The sequence below is a fragment of the Myotis myotis genome, unplaced genomic scaffold (assembly GCF_014108235.1).
Source record: "Myotis myotis isolate mMyoMyo1 unplaced genomic scaffold, mMyoMyo1.p scaffold_m19_p_8, whole genome shotgun sequence".
Classification (NCBI taxonomy): domain Eukaryota; kingdom Metazoa; phylum Chordata; class Mammalia; order Chiroptera; family Vespertilionidae; genus Myotis; species Myotis myotis.
The window spans coordinates 21,773,022-21,792,878 of NW_023416390.1; the positions used below are offsets into that span (position 1 = coordinate 21,773,022).

Sequence of the window (19,857 nt, forward strand, 5' to 3'; positions counted from 1 at the left end):
TGATCCTGCATCCCGGGCATGTGCCCTGACCGGAAATTAAATCGTAACCTCCTGGTTCATAAGTCAACACTAAACCACTGAGCCACGTCAGCTGGGCAAATAGCTATCTTTTTAGTGCTTAATGTGTCCAATGTAACATTAAGTCAGAACAATTCCTTCCAAAATAAAAAGTTTGTTTCTTAACCCATGGCAGCCTAAGAGCAATTTCCACCAGGTGAAGCAGTCACACTAGCACAGAAAAAATGGGAGGTGTGAAAAGGTTTTATCATTTACTTCAAAAAGCTGGAAAGTAGCCAGCAGTAAGTATTGGTTTAGGGGAAAATGCCTTTAGAGAGTACAGTCTTATGTGGACCCATCAGTATAAATAACTGGCTAAGATTCAGTTATCCATTGTCTTGCCTTTAAAAAGCTGGTGATGAGCAAAATAATTTTAAAGCATTCAAAATGAGCAGGCTAATTAGAATCAGTTCCCAAAAATTGTGATTTTATCTCTTTATTCACCTGGGTTAATGGTTTGGCTATACTTACTTGATAACTAACATTATCTATACTCACTTAGCATGCATCCTTCTGCTCTATTGAAAAAAAGATGTTTACGTGCAGTGTATGATCTGGAGGTTGTGACCAAGTCCTAAAAGAGTAAAGGATGACACTTGATTGAAAATCAGGTCCTAGGCTAACCTTTTGGATTTAATAGTTCTGTGAGTGACTTGCTTGGTATCTCAGATAAATCTGCTTCCCTCTATCGTTTCCCATCTACCGAACGAAATGAAAAATGCTGGCTTAGGAGAAGCTTGGCAAACACAGTGCTTTAAAAATAATGAAATTATCATGACCTTTGGATTAACATATTTGTTTTTGTATTTTCTAGTTACTAAAGAGAGTGTATGGGAGCTTCTTGGTAAATCCAGAATCAGGTACGTGGCAATGTATATGACTGGACAGACACAAAAAGAGACCTGCCCTGTTTGTACTATGCTTTTTTTAGCCAGTGGATTTTGTTTATTATCTTGCAAATATTTCTGTATGACCCCAGTTCCCACTTCAACTCTCCATAAAAATAGTTTTTAAGGGGCTTTGCATTGTTCAATAATGGTACACAGAGTGGTGTACAGTATTGGTGTATGTTTTTTCACATTTATTTAAAGGGGCCAGTTGACTTTCTTATTATTCTTTCAGCCAGAGAGCCCCCTTTGTGGTGATTAAGATGCCTTTTGAAAAGACTAAGCAAATATTGATTCCCACCCCAATCCCTAGTAATACCTTTTTTTGTACACAGCACATTTTGGAGAAGGAAAAGGAATATTCACAATTGTTCTCACATTTTTAAATAACAAAAATAGCCACAGGAATTAAAAAGTTCCATTGCCATCCTTGATTAGAATAGCTATGTTATACTGCTTTAAAGGAAGTTTAAAGTAGAAAAGCAATATTTTCATCCCTGAATGATTAAGTGATCATCTCAAATTTTGAGGCATTTAACTGGGCCCCATAGTTGGACCAGGTAGTAAGACCATTTGAGGGTATTGTTTTTTACTCAAATATTATTGCTGTGGTACCTTGATTAATACATTGTTTTAAGAAGGAAGATGTGTCTGTCACTTTCTTTTAATAGCAATTACTTTTGCTAGCATATTGACTTCTTTTTTCTGACATGGCCCTGACTCACCACTCCCCTTACAATACTTGCTGTCTCCTATATGCTGCTTAGAAGCAAAATATCAAATACAGAAAGGTACCTTTGGAATGTAACTTGTTACTAGGAGTATTTGTGGATGGGAGTTTTAACTGCCATCCATAAGGAATGCTGAAATGTGTTAATCTCCAAATTGATGGTACCAATATATTGCAGAAATAAAAAACAAAGGTAAATAACACTGTAGACTTTAAGAGGAATCAAGGAGTTGGAGGGAGGATGGAAGGAGAGAAGGAGAGAGAGGAAGAGAAAGAAGAGAAGAGAAGAGAAGAGGGGAGGGGAGGGGAGGGGAGGGGAGGGGAGGGGAGGGGAGGGGAGGGGAGGGGAGGGGAGGGGAGGGGAGGGGAGGGGAGGGGAGGGGAGGGGAGGGGAGGGGAGGGGAGGGGAGGGGAGGGGAGGGGAGGGGAGGGGAGGGGAGGGGAGAGGAGAGGAGAGGAGAGGAGAGGAGAGAAGAGAAGAGAAGGGAAGGAAGAATCAGAGCTAAAACAGAAAAATCACGTAGGAACTCTTGGGCATGCTTGTCACAGCTCAGATCCTAAAATCTATCAGTATAACCGGAGTAAACACAGAGAGCTTATGCTTTGTACCTGCCTTTTTTCCACTCCCTGCTAAAGCACAGACATTGTCAGATTACAGACCTGTGTTCACACAAGTGCAAAACATGTGAAAATAGTGTCTCTCCTCTTTTTCTATGGGTTTATCTGGGCAAGTTTGGAAAATGCAGCAGGGCATACTAGATTTTTTATTTTCTTCATCCTCAGTATGTTCTTTTCATCATATCAGAAGCCTTAAAGTCTGACTTCAGCAATGGTTTTGTTTATTTTGTTTTATTTGGCTTCTTAAAGCTAGCAAACCTCAACTTTAAATATTTTCCTTTTTTATCTAATCTTGTAGTCTTTTGCTTACTGGTTTTTGGGTCCCTAAAAAGGAATAATGCTTGATATTATTTAATATTGGAGGGCCAAAAATGTGCTAAGCACTATCTAGAATAGAGATTTACATAGCTCATGCTCTCAATGAGGATAGACTCAACAAAAAACACAGACTGAGGAATGTTCTTGGGAAAAAACTAAATTAAAGGTTCAAGATGTTGTTCAGCAATATGAAATCCTTTGCAGTTCTGATAAAAGTATTCCCATCAGTTGCCTAGAATATGAAATGATCCTCAGTGATGTACAGATATTTATCTATAGGCAATTTGGGCACATAGTAATCATATCATTATATAGTCAAGTGTGCCAGCCTTGTGTGCTGGCATTTGTACTCGGTATGCTGTAAGGAGCCAGGATAGTGCAGTGGTCAGCAGCCTTGGATTTCAGTTCTGTTCTGCCTCATTTATTGATGACTCGCTGTGTTCCAGACACTTTAAATATTGTACTTTTCTCTTAAGTCTCCCCCATCTCACCACCCGCTTTTTTAACAGATGCAAGAGTTAGAGGGGTTAGGCAATCTGTCCAAGGTCACAAAAGTGGCAAGGCCAGGATTTGGCTCCAGTTGTGTTTAGCTCCAAATAGAGGTGCCTCTGCCTCTCCGTCATGCTGCATTTGTCATGGCACTTTGCCTGTTTGAAGCTCTTTTTCCCTCTGAATGAGAATAAACATCTGACCTGCTTGTTTCAAAGAATTCCTATGGAGACCAAATGAAATAAAATATTTTCAAACATTTTGAAAAATTTAGTGTATACAAATAAAAACTACTGGAGATATTTTTTTTCTAGATTTTTCCATTTTCTGCCTCCTTCCACAAAGGACTTGGAATGTTACATAGGAGGTATTTTTATTATCAAAAAGATACCCAATGCCCTGCCAGTGTGGCTCAGTGGTTGAGCATAGACCCATGAACCAAGAGTTCAATTTCCAGTCAGGGCACAATCCTGGGTTTCAGGTTCAATCCCCAGTAGGGGGTGTGCAGGAGACAGCCGATCGGTGTCTCTCTATACTTCTCCCTTTCTCTCTCTCTAAACTCAAAAGCATATTAAAAAAAAAAAAAAGATGCCCAGTTTGTTGGCACTTGGTACATTAAATCTCAAAAATTTTACTCAGTCCCCTTCACAACTGTGCATAGAACACTAAATTTTTAATCAAATTTTCCAGAGTGTGTCATCCATTTATTTGTAATCAGTCATCTTCAATATTGATTCAAATTTTGCATAGCATTTGTTAATTAGCTGTATATATTTACAGTGATGTTACAAGAATTGAGATTTTATTTCACCTCATTTGTCCTATGAGGTAGGTGGGGATGGACAGCATTCTACCGGGGTTAAAAGTATGATCATGGAGACAAAATAAAATGTCATAAGAACTTGGAAAGTTTTTGTTTTTTTAATAATATCATACTGGGTGTTTTTTTCCCTCCAGGATACAATGTCTCTTTGCTATACGACCTTGAAAATCTGCCTGCATCCAAGGATTCCATTGTGCATCAGGCTGGCATGTTGAAACGAAATTGTTTTGCCTCTGTCTTTGAGAAATACTTCCAGTTCCAAGAAGAGGGCAAGGAAGGAGAGAACAGGGCAGTTATCCATTATAGGGATGATGAGACCATGTGAGTATAGAATATGGTCCTGAAGCTTGGGTGTGGCTGTCGCACACGCTTATCAAAAGGCATACAGCCAAGTCAAACCTTAGACTGTTGTGTGAACCCTCCTCCTCTGAAGTGTCTTTCTCATAAATTCTTCAAGCCAGGATGTATGATTTGAGGTCAGAGGGGAGGCTACTTCCCTAGTCTCCAGTATTGAACGTTGGCAAAAGATAAAAAGAGAATCCAGTGCTTTCCTTAAAGGTACCATAGTTCTGAGTCCCTTTCAGTAATATAGCCAGATAATCAGGAGGTAGAGGGTGCCCATAGGTTCTGTGTTATTGTAACTTTTGGGTCATCTACATGCTGTGAGTCTCATTGTATGTAAATAAGTAAAACTTTTAAAGTGGTGTTCAGGGAATCACTAACTCGAGATTCCATTTCATATCATATAGACAAAGTTAATAACATCTACTTTGGTGATTTTCATCTCCTGCCGCTCTCAGGTCATGCATTTATTATACGGACTTTGTTGGCCATAACTACTTAGTCTCACTGGGCATACCTTGTTTTATAAATTAAGAGATTTATGACTTTACCCTCCTAATTTACTTATAGATCAAGTTCTTAACAAAACCCCATTCTGATTCTGTACTTACTCATGGGTTTTGTTCCCTTCAGGTATGTTGAGTCTAAAAAGGACAGAGTCACGGTAGTCTTCAGCACAGTGTTTAAGGATGACGACGATGTGGTCATTGGAAAGGTGTTCATGCAGGTATGGAGCGAACATCTTGGGGCAAAACCATAGCGTGGTGGTTTATAACCTGGCACCAAAACCCACCATAGGCACAGGAAAGAGAACTGTCAGTTCTGTTGATGTTGGACCTTGTTGAAGATTTAATTAAACAGCCCCCACCAAACTCACTGAATGTATCTTCGTGGTTTTAGCCTTTGTAGGACTGGACTAGAGGGTGATTTGAATATTTAACATACTAACAATATGACTAAAATATTAAGCATCCTTCCTGCCATGGGGGTCTTTGATTTAAAGCTTGGTCACACTTCCTATCCTCTTGTATTCATCAGATTTCTGGCAAGGTCTATTGACTTGTGTCACTAGATTTCTGAGTCTGATACCTGCTAATCAGTTGCTGGCTCTGGGACATGAGAGCTCATGATGAAGTGGTATCCAGGCTGATTTCTCCTGAAATGGCTTAGCATTCAAAACCTAGTATAGTGGTTAAATTTTCAAAAAACTTTATGTTCGTTCTGTTCCTTAGCAGGGTGATGAGATTTAAGAATTCTGGGACAGTCTCTTGAGTTGAAAGATAGTTGTGCTTTATATAGTGAGGGTACCTTATTACAACGTGGCTAGGGAAATCTTCAAAAGTGATCTCAATTTGATCCATCTGTCATGGCTTTTTGTGTGTAAACTAATGAATCAGAAACTCTAATTTTGTAGCCCCTATGCAGAAGAATTAGAATATGAATACTTCCAGCCTTTGAGAGTAATAAATTTTGTGTGTATGTTAGAGAGAAAGTGTGTGTGTGTGTGTGTGTGTGTGTGTGTGTGTGTGTGTGTGTACATAGATATATAGATATATATATATATATATATATATATATATATATATATTGGGTCCAAAATGTAAGCCTCCAGACATGAGCTTCATATATTTTTGTGCAGAATTGACGGGAATTAAATGCAGTAGCTCAGAAATTGGGGTAAATCCAGACCAGCGAACTAATTTTAAAAGCTATGAAGTATATATTTAGATTTGGCTGGTTTTTACCAATCTTGTTCCATTTTATTCCAGGCGACATCTTAGTTCTTTTTATACTCTAAACAGATCTTATCTTGGAGAGTGTACTGGAGATTTGTTTCCCAGGAGAATTTTGTGTATTCTTTTTTTGTGTATGAATGTAAACTCGTCCCTCACAGTACATGTGATAGAGGACTTGTCTAAAAGAGAAAACAAAGTCTCTGCATTTTTGTACTGACAGTATCTCCAGTTAGTGACTGGCCTGGCATTGTGCAGACTCATATGGTGTCTGGGAATGTGAAATGGCTGTGTTCAGGAAGCCATCTGCCTGCCTCCCTCTCCAAATTTAAAGTCTGGGGTCACTTATTTGAAATGACTATAGAAACCTAGACTGACTTTGCCAGTTTTTCCCCCAAAATAAATAATCTGTGCATTTTCTTGGACCTAGTGATTCTAAATTTCTAGGAGAAAGAACAATGGATGCCTGGCACAGAATGTTGTGACCTGGGACACTGTTTGGAGTCCCTCATGGTCACTAGTCTGCTTGCTGTGGGCCTTTGTGGGTTTTCCCATGCCAACATGCACTTTCAGCCTGATCAGAACACAATTCCTGCTTTTGTCATTTGGCAGACACACTCTGAGGGATGCTACTGCCTGTAGAAAAAAGACAGGGAGTTTCCAGTCCCCATTCACATAAATGATCTAGTGCCTGGATTTGGTGCATATCTTTGTAGGCCTATCTATAAGCTGATGTATGCCCACAAAGAGAAAGGCTGGTAGATGTCATCATTTCAATGCTTATTCTGTGAGAAGCAATTAATGACTCTTGGAGATTGGAGTATGGTAAACTAGAATTTTTCCATATTAGATCTTAAAGTCAGTAACTAAGAAAAGTTCAATGGAAACCACTGGGTTCTGTATGTTGAGGGACAAGACACAAGCATTCTGCCTCTTTAGATAGTTGTGAAGATAATATTTTGAGGACCCTCGCTATCTGTATATATGTGTGATTATATATAATGTACTACAGGCCTGGTGCATGAAATTTTGTGCATGGGTGCGACCTCTAGGCCTGGCTAGCAATCGAAGCGCGAGTGTCTGGTGTGGATGGGCAGGTCCCAGCTGATCTCTGGGCCCCTGGGCCCCCCTGTGCCCCCTCTGTCTGAGTCATCGGGCCCCTGCCCAGCTCACTCTGCACCTGGGAGCCCCACTCGCACCTGCCTTGGCTTGGCGCCACCCACTCACCTGCTCCACCATCCCATCACGGTCCTGCTCTCAACAGGGCCCATCATGACCGGCAGCGCCTCCATTGTGGCCCACTGCTAGCGCCATGTTGCCGACACCCACCATGTTTGGCACCACCCCCTGGTGGTGAGTGCACGTCATAGCGAGTGGTCGAACTCCTGGTTGAGGGGACAATTTGCATATTAGGCTTTTATTATATAATAATACTAGAGGCCTGGTGCACAAATTTGTGTACAGGTGGGGTCCCTTGGTCTGGCCGGCGATCAGGGCTGATCAGGGTGGCAGGAGGTTGGCCAGGGGGAAGGGCCACAGGAGGTTGGCTGCGCAGGGGAGGGGCTGAGGGAGGTTGGCTATGGGAGTGCACTGACCACCAGGGGGCAGCTCCTGCATTGAGTGTCTGCCCTGTGATGATCAGTGCGCATCATAGGAACTGGTTGTTTGGTTGTTCGGTCATTCGGTCACTTAGGCTTTTATATATAGATATAAGATATTTTCCTGACCTGGGAACAGAGTCAAAGTCAGTAATTTTTTTGTTTGTTTTGTTAATCCTCACCCAAGGATACTTTTTCCATTGATTTTTAGAGAGTAGAAGGGAGAGGAAGAGATGGAAAGAGAAAAACATTGATTGGTTGCCTCCCACACACACCCTGAACAAGGATAGGGATCAAGCATGCAACTGAGGTACATGCCCTTGACCAGAATCGAATCTGGGACCCTTCAGTCCTTGGGCCAATGCTCTATCCACTGAGCCAAACTGGGTAGGGCCAAAGTCAGTAATTTTGATAGATATTGCCAAGCCCTCTTCCACAGAAGGTGTACCATTTTCCCTTCCACCCGTTTTAGCATGCCCATTTCCTCAGAAAGTGTTGTCAGACTTTTGGATTTCTTTCAATCTAATGGATTTTAAATGGTATCTATGTTCCATTATGAGCAAGGTCAAAACATATTTTATTATATGTTGAAGGTTTTTGTTTTTCTCTTCTTGTGAGGTGTCTTTTTATGTTCTTTACCCATTTTTCAGTTGGGTTATTGATCTTCTCTATTTCTTTTTTTTTTTTTAATATATTTTATTGATTTTTTACAGAGAGGAAGGGAGAGGGATAGAGAGTCAGAAACATCGATGAGAGAGAAACTTCGATCAGCTGCCTCCTGCACATCCCCCAATGGGGAAGTGCCCGCAACCCAGGTACATGCCCTTGACCGGAATCTAACCCGGGACCCTTCAGTCCGCAGGCCGACGCTCTATCCACTGAGCCAAACCGGTTTCGGCTTCTCTATTTCTTTATATAGTAGGGAGATTAGCCATTTGTCTGTGATAAGAGTTGCAATTTTTCCCCCCAGTTTGTCATTAGATTTTGTGGTCTTTTTATTCCCCCATGCAGAAGTGCTTATTTACACATAATTACATTGATCAATCTGGTCCTTTATGGCTTTCTTGATTTTGAGTCATAGACACTCCTTTCCTACTTCAAGATTATAAAGAAATTGACCTAGCCCGGCCGGCATAGCCCAGTGGTTGGGCCTGTGAGCCAGGAGGTCACGGTTCAATTCCGGGTTGGGGCACATGCCTGGGTTGCAAGTTTGCTCTCCAGTAGGAAGCGTGCAGGAGGCAACTGATTGATGATTCTCTCCCGTCGTTGATGTTTCTACCTCTCCCTCTCCCTTCCTCTCTGAAATTAATAAAAATATATTTAAAGAAAAAAAGAAATTGACCTGTATTATTTTTCTAGAATTTTTAGTTTCATTTTACACATAAATTTTTTTTATTATCTGTTTGGAGTTTCTCCTGGACTGTAACATAAAAGATGGACCCAGCCAGCCAGCCATGACTACCCACTGGTCCCAATAGCAATAATTTGAAAGCCCATGTTTATACTACTGATTCAAGATGCTACCTGTATCATATACTAAACTTCTGTAGATACTTGGATTTATTCTGAACTTCTATAATAAATTGTGCTGTTGCAGAAAAGAAAAATAGTATTGTGATGCTCAAAACATCCTACCTGGAGGGAGAAAAAAGAGATAGTATTGCTGATACATATGTAACAAAGACACTAAGGAAAGAAACTATTTGGGTGGGTTGGTGGGTTGATTTTTAAGTGTTTAGAGAGAGAACCAAAGAGAAAGACATGACATTTCTGAAGGATAGTCCCAAATGAGAAGTACTGTATATTTGTTAAGTCTTAAATGTATTATTTTCTGTCTGCAGAACTAATGAAATAGTAGTTTCACCTCAGATTTATAAATACCGCGTCTGGATATGAATGCCTTTTATAAGTGAATCGGAGCCTTCGATAAACTTACTAAACACAAAAAAATGCTGGCAGATGGTTATTATCTGTTTTGTTTTCTCCCCTGAGGCTGAAGAGTAAAACCGATAGAAGTTAGAAAACCTCCCAGCCACTTTGCATAATGAAAGGTGTTTTCTAGAGATGGGCAATCTCTAGAGTTTTGCTTTAGGAATTTCCATTTTGAATGATCTTAACTCCTTTTCAGCTTCTCCAAATAATTTTCTTTTGGAGAACAAAATTCAAAAGGGAGTAACCTAACCTAGCTATGTTGATTTATTTTCCACCAACTGAGATCCCAGAGTAGACTTTAGAACTCCTCAAGTGTTATCCTTCCTTTGCCATTAATTTGCTGGGGGCTTCCTGATCAATGTGTATTATTCCTACCTCCAAAAGGAAATATAGTTTCTGTTCCTTCCTGTAGAATGTATGACACTAAGTCAGCTAGGGTAGAAATGCTTTTTTTTATTCAGCAATCCATGTGCTAGGCAGCCTCTTTGAAGGACAAAGGAAAAGCTAGAGGAATAAAGCAGAATCCTTGGCTTGAGGAACTCACAACCTGGTAGGGAAGCCAGCTGCATTAATAAATAGTGCAGTGTCATAGTAGAGGTTTGTAGAAAAGACATGGGAAACCAAAGGAGAGAGAAGCCAGCTGCCCCAGGCTGCTGGGGATGGCATTATTAAAGAGGTCATAGTTGAGCGTAGTGAAGAGCGGCTGTTTAAACATGCTTTTAGTGCTCATAAAACTCAGGTCTTGGTTAAGCCCTTGGTTCCATCCTTCTGCCATCTCTCAGTGACTTTGGATCATCTGGTCTTACTGGCATTGCTAGAAAATCTAGTTCAGTTCTTACAGATCTGGGTTGAGACAGGGATGCCTTGTATCACTTTTCTATTTACACAGGAATGTGTGGATTGGAAAAGCTTGAGACTTGGAGATTTGAACAAGGATGGAGTGGCTGATTGTCTTATCCTCAGTCATTTTGCTGTAGTTTGTTAAGGATGGGTGGGCTCGTTTTGTTAAAGGTGATGAGCTCTTATGCAGCATGGTGGCTGTTTATTTAGTGCAGGGCCATTCAAGAGCCAGAATTAAACATTAGGTTTTCATTTCTCATGTGACACGGTCTCCTTGTCTCAGTGAACACTAGGACAACTCAGCTTCTTTAACTGCGTTGTCTTCTGCCCCATGAACAGCTTAAATTTCGTCTAAAGTCTCATTGATGAATTCTAAATAGTAACAGGATCTAAGATATTTCAGTGAAACAAGACTTGTGTTAACACCCAGAGCCAGAGAAAATGTGGTATTCATGAGACTGAAAAAAGTGGAGATGCGGGTGAGGGGAGTGATAAAAAAAATTGGTCTGCTCATCAGGGCGTATATGCAAAGATAAAAGGAATTGAGACTTGCTCTTGAAGTCTTAACCAAGTTTAAGCTTGGGTTCCATTCATCCAGAAATTTTAAAGATTTCTTGAAAAATATTACCTCCTTCACATTGAATCGACAAAACTATTAAGTAGTAGCCCTTATCTTAAACGTAATCTGGTTCTCGCAGTGTATTGCAATTTGTCATCTGTTTAATCTCAGATACGATTCTATCACCTATGATATTCTAAAACAAGAGAAAGGGAAGATTAACAATGATTTTCATCGCATTTTGAATATTGAACTTAAGTAAATTGTGACTTCTGCGTTTTTTAATCTGAAGTGCGTTGTTAGCAGCCAGCACTTGGAATATTTCACATTAGGTATAGTTGAGTTTTAGTCATCTACTGGTCCAGGGAGCTAAAAGGTCACACCCCATAGGGCAAACCCCGTAACATAAGTTCTATTCATCTTACACCAGATTACCTTTGCTTGTCCTGGCAGGAGTTCAAAGAAGGACGCAGAGCCAGCCACACGGCCCCACAGGTCCTCTTTAGCCACAGGGAACCTCCTCTGGAGCTGAAAGACACCGATGCTGCTGTGGGTGACAACATTGGCTACATTACCTTCGGTAAGCAGGGTGAGGTCACCATGTTGGTGTGCCTTTGATGCGTTCAGACTACAGACTGCCTGCCCTGGACAGACCTTCGTTAAAGGGGGAGGGGGCAAAAGCAAGCATACCAAATTGTTCCTATTGCCATGACTGTAAGGGGGGGTGTCACAAGACACTAATTACAGGTCATGTACAGTAGTCATCTCTCCTTTTTCCTGTTTTAAAACCTAAGGGGGGCAGGGTAGCCTCTGATGTCAAGTGTTGGGAGGTAAGCATTGCTGAGCAGCTGGTGGGAGTTCTCTGTCATTTGGCATATCTTGGGGTTTTTTTGGAGTTAGGCTGAAGCTCCAACCATGATTCACTTATTCCACTTTTTCCACTGAAGGAATTCAGGTCTTCCCATCTTACAGCTGTTTCTGCCTAAGTGAGCTGGCTTGGCTCATTGTTAGAGCTGACAGTTTGGAATAACGTTGTGTACACACACTGTACCTCATGCCCTAAAATGACCCCTTTCGTGAAGTTTTCATTAATTCACCTCAGTGCTAAAAGGAGCGAGTGGATTTACCCTGTTTCCTTACATCTAAGCTACACATTTTTTCTTTTCATGAGGTCAGGATGCAGCTACATTTCATAGCATATGGCAGTTTAATTGGCAGTACATGTCTCTATGGTACATAAACTGATGGTAAACTTCCAGCCATGAGCATCTTAGGTTCTGTACAGTGCAGTTATCCTATCCCTGGTGGTCACTTCTTTTCGTGGGAACATTCCTTTTCATTTCAGCAAAACTTCATACTTAGGATTTTGCTGATGGTGAAACCACTGAGTAGAGTAGGTGCAGGAAATAGGATTCAAGAAGCCAAAGCAGGCAGGGGCGGGGGTGCAGGTGCAGAGGGCTGAGTGCCTGCACAGGTCTTTAGGTGGTCAGTGCCATGGGAGCTGCTTTTCTCAGCCTCCATCCAAGACAGTCCCTCCTGCCTGTCCTCATCAAGAAAGTTCAGGTCCTTATTGTTTATACCGTAATGCTTGGTTTTCACCACAGGAATACAGGGTCTTGTCTGCATCTAGTTTCTCCAAAGTTTTACTCTACTTCAGTACCAAGGACATAGGACAGGCATAGGTTTCCTAATCCTGATTTCTTTTTTCTTTTTTTTAACATATTTTTTAATTGATTTCAGAGAGGAAGGGAGAGGGAGAGAGAGAGAGAAACATCAATGATGAGATAGAATCATTGATGAGTTGCCTCCTGCACACCCCCTACTGGGGATCGAGCCTGCAACCTGGGCATGTGCCCCTGGCTGGAATCGAACCTGGGACCCTTCAGTCCGAAGGCTGTTGCTCTACCACTGAGCCAAACCAACTGGGGCCTAATCCTGATTTCTTAAGTTAAAGTGTTTTCTCCAAAGTTAGTAGATACTAGTATCACCTTTCAAAGAGATTGCTGAGCTGCAGAGGCAGGAGCTAGTGGGCATGTGGCAGGCAAGGTTTTATTATGTTGGGAGTGCAAAGCCACAGAATCCGGACCTGGGATGAATGCCAGGGCCACACCCATTCCTTGGGGAACTCTGTTTTCTGCCATGATCTCCTCCTTTTTCTCAGTGTCCCCCACCTGCACTCACTGGCATGTGCCCTAGTTAAGGTATTTATCCCTTCCTGGTCTCAAGGAGGAAAATCTGACAGCCTGGGCATGAAACGAGTGGATGGTACTTAAGCAGGAGATGGGAACTGACTGTGGGTTACTGGTCTTCCTGCCTTTGGCATTGGTGTTACATGCTGACTCCTTGTTTGTGCCCCCCAGTGCTGTTCCCTCGCCACACCAATGCCAGCGCTCGAGACAATACCATCAACCTGATCCACACGTTCCGGGACTACCTGCACTACCACATCAAGTGCTCTAAGGTGAGAGGAGCCACAACATCTCGGCTCCTGTGCTCTCGGTCATTCTCTCCACCAGAGCTGATAACAAAAAGTCATCCAGTAGTCCAGGCTGTTGCTGTGAACTCTAAGTAGATGGTTCTAGAGGTTAGGAAATCATAGTCTTGTTCATCTCTCCCCCTACCACCACTCCCCCTAGCAGAGAGATGAATGTATGCCTCCTGCTTCCCTGCAAGGCCCTGTGTCAGTCCAGGGTATGTTTCCAATCCTTCCTGATAACTTCTAGTGAAAGCAAAGCTGTCTTTCTAGTACAGGACTCTGCTTCAGTACTCAATGTGTTTGCCTCCAGGCCTATATTCACACACGTATGCGGGCAAAAACATCCGACTTCCTCAAGGTGCTGAACCGTGCACGCCCAGATGCCGAGAAGAAAGAAATGAAAACAATCACGTGAGTAGGGCGAGCCCACAGCAAGACCACCTTCCTCTCCTGAGCTCACTAAGCAGGAAATAGTGGGTGTTGGTAGCCTGGCCCTTCAGGGATCTGGGCAGGAGCTATCCATATGTGAGGTGGCAGGGTTAGGTCTCAGCTACCAGACAGACTAAAGGTGGGGTGAACAGGTTTTCTTTTCTGAGTAGGCGGGGCTGTGTTTCCTTATTCCCACATGCTTGTGAGCTAGAAGAATGGCAGCTAGAACACAACGGGACCTTTTTACCCAGATAGGCTGTGTTCTCTTTGGGCCTGTGTTGAGGTCAGTGTTACCCTTCCCAAGGTCTTCCTGAAGAAGGAGCAATTAACTTTAACAACATTTACTTGAGTAAATAGGCCTGGAAACACACACCAGTGTTCTTTTTCCTGGTCTGCTCCTCAGCAGGCATTTTGCATGGAGAAGAGGTTGTCTTTATCAGGGATGGAAATGGTGGGTGTGTGCCGAAGAGGCCTCTTGATATAGAGCCTGGAGATTTAGGTCTTTGTGCAAGGTGCCAGGCCTTGGTTCCCTTTCTGGTGACGTTTAGGCAATCCCTTTCTTAAAATAAGGTAATAGGTGCTTATTTGCTGTCTTTTGTGCCCATTGAATTACAGTATTGAGGGGACCTAAGCCTCCCTCCCACATTCCCCTGCAGCCCCCCACCCCCCATGCCCCTCACACCCAGTGTATTTGCCAACACCTAGCACTCTTGCAGGTAACTTTGGTAGGTGTGGTATGCATAAAGCTTCAAGCTCTCTCGTCTGGCAAGGTAGTTTCTGCTGCCACTTAACTGGATGAAAGGAGTATCTGCTCTTAATGTGCCTGAGTAGAGGGCTTTCAACCGCTGAAACACCAGACAGCAGTTAAAGTCACCCCTGACTTCTTCAGGCAAAGGCTTTGGAGACTTCTGGTCTCTTTAGGAAATTAGTACCAAAGGCCTTTCTCTGGAGTAGCTCTCTGCCTCCTGCCCAGAGCCAAGTGCTGTTCAGCCTGTAACTAGATCCTCTGCTTAGAGAGATGTCCAGGTACTCTGGCAACAAAATGGCAGCATGATTCCTTCTGCAGCTTCTGGCCTATCCTAAAATGGGGTGGCGAATGCGGGGGAGGCAGAAGCAGGTGTAAGTGCTGAGACACACATGTTCTTTCTGCCCCTCCAGAACCTTGCCTCCATCCTGGAGTTTACAACCTCCCTTCTTTGCTCACTTTCCACAGGAGTACTTTTCTCATCAGGCACCACTTTGGTGACCTTGAGTGTGAGGCAACCCATTTTGTGCCACTTTCAGAACTCAGGGGAGAGAAGGCAGTTTGGTAGAGCCCAGGAGGTAAACAAGCAGCTAGGGACAGCAGAAGGAAGCCTGACCTGGCCAGCCTGTCACACACCAAACATTGGGCATCACGGGGAGTCACAGGGCTGCCTGCTTGTCCATTCAGGAGATGAGCCCACTAGGCAGCCACTGCCCAGTGTTTCCCCCATGCCTCCTGCACCCTGCTACACGCCAACAGGTGCTCCTGAGGGTCGCTGCAAAGTGAGTGCAGTTGTCTGAGGGGCAGGATAGAACAACTCTATCCTGATGGGGGAACTTGGAAAGGATGAGTCATTGAAATGAATAAATTGCCCATAAACATCCTCCCTGGGACTTACAAAGAGCAGCTTTGCCTTTTTCTGTCCCATAGCCTCTCTTTGGCAGAGGTGGGCCGCAGAAGGAAGGGGGAGGCAGACAACTGCAGCCATCCCCAAAACCAGATTGTTACTAAGGGTGGGCAGGAGAAGCCAGGACACACGCACACACACACACACTCACTCCCTGGTACAACGGAGCAGAAGGGGTCTGCAGAACCATGAACAGCATGTAATAGGGTGGCAGGCCGGCTGCAAGAAATGGCCTGGATCAGAAGCCAACCATCAGCACCCACAGTGCTCTGCCAGAATCAAATGCTCATGAGCTTTTTATTAAAGGTGGGATGGTTTCATTTCGGGGTGGTGGGACATTCAGGGCAGGAAAAATTTCCCATAGTTCTCAGCTCTTGCTTCCAGGCTGCTTTAGCAAATACTACTCTGTCATTGAGAACCTACCTGTTCTCAAAGCTGCCCTTGTGGGGGACTAGTGGGTAGAACACAACCCAGAAGCCTAGCCAGGCAGGTGTTCTGTAACCCACAGTGTAGTTGAGGGTTACTTCTTTGATCATTCTGCCTCCATGGTGAAAGATTTAAAATGGGATTGCCATCTGCTGCCCAAAAAGCTATAAGCTGTGTAGAAGGAGCCTGATCTCTACAAGGAAAAGGCTTGAGCCCACTGTTACACAAGTAGATCTAGGCCATCCAGAAACTGGACAAATGATTCTCCTTTCTACTGGGGAGGTTGAATGTCCTCATGGACTTAACGCAGGTTTTTCCTGGTACCTGAAAGTATTCAATAGAATGAAAGAGCTGGTGGAACCTTTCCACCTCATGCTTAGTGTCTCTTTGGGACCCCATCCCTAGTTCAGGAGTGTGGGTAGAAGGTAAGGTGAACCCGAAACTAGCCTTTACACTTATTCTCTGCTTTTAAAGGGGGAAGACGTTTTCATCCCGCTAACTCTTGGGAACAGGAAGAGGAAGCGGCTGGCAACTGAAGGATGGAACACTTGCTACTGGATAATCGTAGCTTTTAATGTTGCGCCTCTTCAGGTTCTCAAGGGATTCTCCATTTAGGTTCCATTTTGTACACGTTGGAAAATAATCTGCAGAAACGAGCTGTGCTTGCAAGGACTTGATAGTTCCCAAGAATTAAAAAAAAAAAAAAATCCACTTGATCAACTTAATTCCTTTTCTTTATCTTCCCCTCCTCACTCCCCTTCCCTTCCACCCTCCTACCAAGCTCTTTTGCTTTGCAATATGTTACTGGTAATGAGTTGCAGGATAATGCAATCTTAACTTGTTTTCTCTTGAGTATTTGAGTTCAAAACTCCTGTATCTAAAGAAATACGGTTGGGGTCATTAATAAAGAAAATCTTTCTATCTTACATGAGAATTTGCTGGGTTTCTAGACTGTGAGTCCAAAAGAGAGGAGAGATGGAGGATGAGGAATCTGCAGACCTGAACTGGAAAACCTCAGGCTCCAGAGCCCCTCAAGCCTTCCTTTAGAGTGGTTCTCAACCTTCCTAATGCCGTGACCCTTTAATACAGTTCCTCATTTTGTGGTGACCCCCAACCATAAAATTATTTTCGTTGCTACTTCATAACTATAATTTTGCTACTGTTATGAATCGTAATGTAAATATCTGATATGCAGGATGTATTTTCATTGTTCGCGACCCACAGGTTGAGAACCGCTGCTTAGAGAGAATGGCTAGCTAGTGAGCTCTTGGTTGGTATTTCTAACTAAACTTGAATAAGTTTGCTCTAAAGCTCTGTTACTAAGTCTGTCTGGCTATAGCCAAGAAACTCCCAGGACAGTGATAGGCACATTAAAGTGTGTTCTGGCTTATTCTTTTATCATGAATAATGTATAGCATTTCCCCAGTGTGTTCCAGGAAGTGTGTGATTCTGCAGGTAGGTATTTAGGTGTGGATCTGATGCAAACGAAGTGGCCACATTTTTCTTTCTCATATAAATAGCCCAAGAAACTGGCACTCCAAAAAAACTCACTTTGGGAGATTCTTACCTAGCAAATAGTACAGAGCCTAGCAAAGTATGCTGTCCCTTAGTAGGACACTGATCCCTAAAATAAACTTGGTTCAGAAAGTTTGTTTGGTAAAGAACTACCAGGAGGATTTTAGGAGCACCTAAAGTGGTCTGAGGGCCATCCTTATGGTTTCTATCTCCTTTCCCTGTTTTTAGAAAATACATTTTTATTGATTTTAGAGAGGAAGGGAGAAGGAGAGAAAGAAACATTAATGATGAGAGAGAATCATCATTGATTAGTTGCCTCCTGTAGGCCCCACACTGGGGATCAAGCCTGCAACTGGGACATGTGCCCTGACCTGGAATCAAACCGTGACCTCCTGGTTGATAGGTCAACGCTCAGCCACTGAGCCATGCCATCCAGGCTCCTTTCCCTTTTAATTTGTCTCCATCTAATGCTCAAGCTGGGTTGAGGCTCGTTAATGAATCGTGAAATTTCTTGACTGAATCACAACCAGCATTTTCATTTCCTGTACTATCTTGAGATAATTATATCTCACATACAGTTGTAAGAAGTAATACAGAGATCCTGTGTACCTTTCACCCCTGGTAACATCTTGTATAGCTAGTATCATAGCCAGGGAACTGATGTGGTTATAGTCCTGGCATCACTCAGATTGTACCAGTTTTACATGCACTCATTTTTGTTATTTCTATGCATTTTTATCACATGTGTAGCTTTGTCACCAGCATTTTTAAAAAACAGAATAGTACAGACTAGATCAATCAGTTCATCACATCTGTTAAGGAAGGGTAAGTACCAATTTTGAAATGTGTTTTAAGGTATATATGCATATCTTGACTGGATTGTAAAATGCTTTAGGTCATAGTCAAAAAGTTTGAAAGCCACACAAGGTCATTTAGTCACCTACACTTCATTTGACTTCCTTTAAATGGGCCCTTAGCTCGGGATGCAGTCAGGGAGTTATGTGCTGGTCCCAACAAACATGTCCCCTGGAGAGTGCTATCCTATCCCCTGGCTTGTGCTGACCCTGTGGCCTCCAGTGGGAAGAGTACACCACATGAAATCTGCCCAGCATTTTCCTGGGACATAGCCCCTTGTCACCTACTCCTGTTAGCTGGAAAACCTGGCTAAATTAGATATATTGGGTGATGGTGACATGTATGTATGTATTCTGTACCCCTGGTCCTGTTAGGGTTAACCAACCGGATTCTCCACGTCTCCCCAGGAGCCAACTGCAGTGCTTTTATCAATTTCCAAAGGGAAAAGTATTGCTTGAACTCAAATAGCACCCGTTAATAGCTAGTAGGGGTTTTCAAGGGTAATTTTGACTAGGAGCAGTTTTTGCTTTCCTGCTGGGTTTAGAGCACAGCTCCTTAATAAGTTGGAATTCACTTGTACTCTCAGCCAATAGTAGAAATCAGATTTCTGAAAATCTGAAGCCTATACAATCTATAGATGATAAAGCCAAGATTGCTTAGAAAATACAGAGGGGGAAAAACAAGGCATTACATATTTTTTACAGCAGTAGAGCCCAAGGCAGTATCCTATAAAAGTCCATGCGGGTGAAGACTCTCCAGACTTGCTCCTTTTTCTTCACCTGTGTCAAGACACACTTGGTATTGGTGTAGAAAGACCCTCCCTTTGTGGACAAAGGCCCACTAACTTCAGCCAAGTTCCTGTGGACTGTGGGAGGAAGGAGGCCTCAAGATAATGAGGGTCAGCTTTTGAAGATAACTGGGTATCACATAGGCAATTACAGTGCCTATAATTATCCTTGATAATGCCATCTAAGAAATCTTAAGTTCCATTCTTATACACTCAAGGGGATCAGAAGTGGCAGGACTGCTAAGGAAGCAAAGTCCAACATAAGCCAAGGTCCTTCCAAGAGAGGTGGTATTTTTCTCTGCTTGGGTGCAGTGGGAGATGAGGAGGGTGTTGGTGGGACCCTCTGTGCCTGGGTAAAGTGGGACCTGTGTATGCTAAGAACTAGTGTGGCTCAGTGGTTGAGTGTTGACCTATATATAAATCAGGAGGTCACAGATTCCGGGTGAGGGCACATTCACAGATTGCATGCTCAATCCCCAATGTGGGGCGTGCAGGAGGTAGCTGATCAATGATTCTCATCACTGATGTTTCTATCTCTCCCTCACCCCCTCTGAAATCAATAAAAATATATTTAAGATCTAGGAGCTTGGCAGAAAAGGCAATAAGACTAATAGGAAGTAGAGGGGTGGGGATGAAAGGACAGGAAGTTGCAATCCGGAAAAGAAAGCAGTGCCAGCTGCTACATCAGAGGTGGTATTTGCAGTTGCCATTTCAGTCCCCTTTGGTGTCATTCAAAGTTGGAGTGATAGGCACTCCTCCCAAAAGCTCTGTAGAGGCCTAAGACCCAAGCC

General features: G+C 42.9%; 1 protein-coding gene across 1 annotated transcript in view; it reads left to right on the forward strand.

Moving 5' to 3' along the window:
• ARPC2 (actin related protein 2/3 complex subunit 2) overlaps nt 1-16,835 on the forward strand; it is a 29,427-nt gene extending 12,592 nt beyond the window's left edge. Inside the window, exons 5-11 of the mRNA XM_036320908.1 lie at nt 872-917; nt 4,057-4,243; nt 4,898-4,991; nt 11,380-11,506; nt 13,287-13,387; nt 13,713-13,813; nt 16,384-16,835. Coding sequence (XP_036176801.1) covers nt 872-917; nt 4,057-4,243; nt 4,898-4,991; nt 11,380-11,506; nt 13,287-13,387; nt 13,713-13,813; nt 16,384-16,408 — 681 coding nt within the window. The 3' untranslated portion in view covers nt 16,409-16,835. The remainder of the gene's footprint in view (nt 1-871; nt 918-4,056; nt 4,244-4,897; nt 4,992-11,379; nt 11,507-13,286; nt 13,388-13,712; nt 13,814-16,383) is intronic.
• Nucleotides 16,836-19,857: the final 3,022 nt, after the last annotated feature.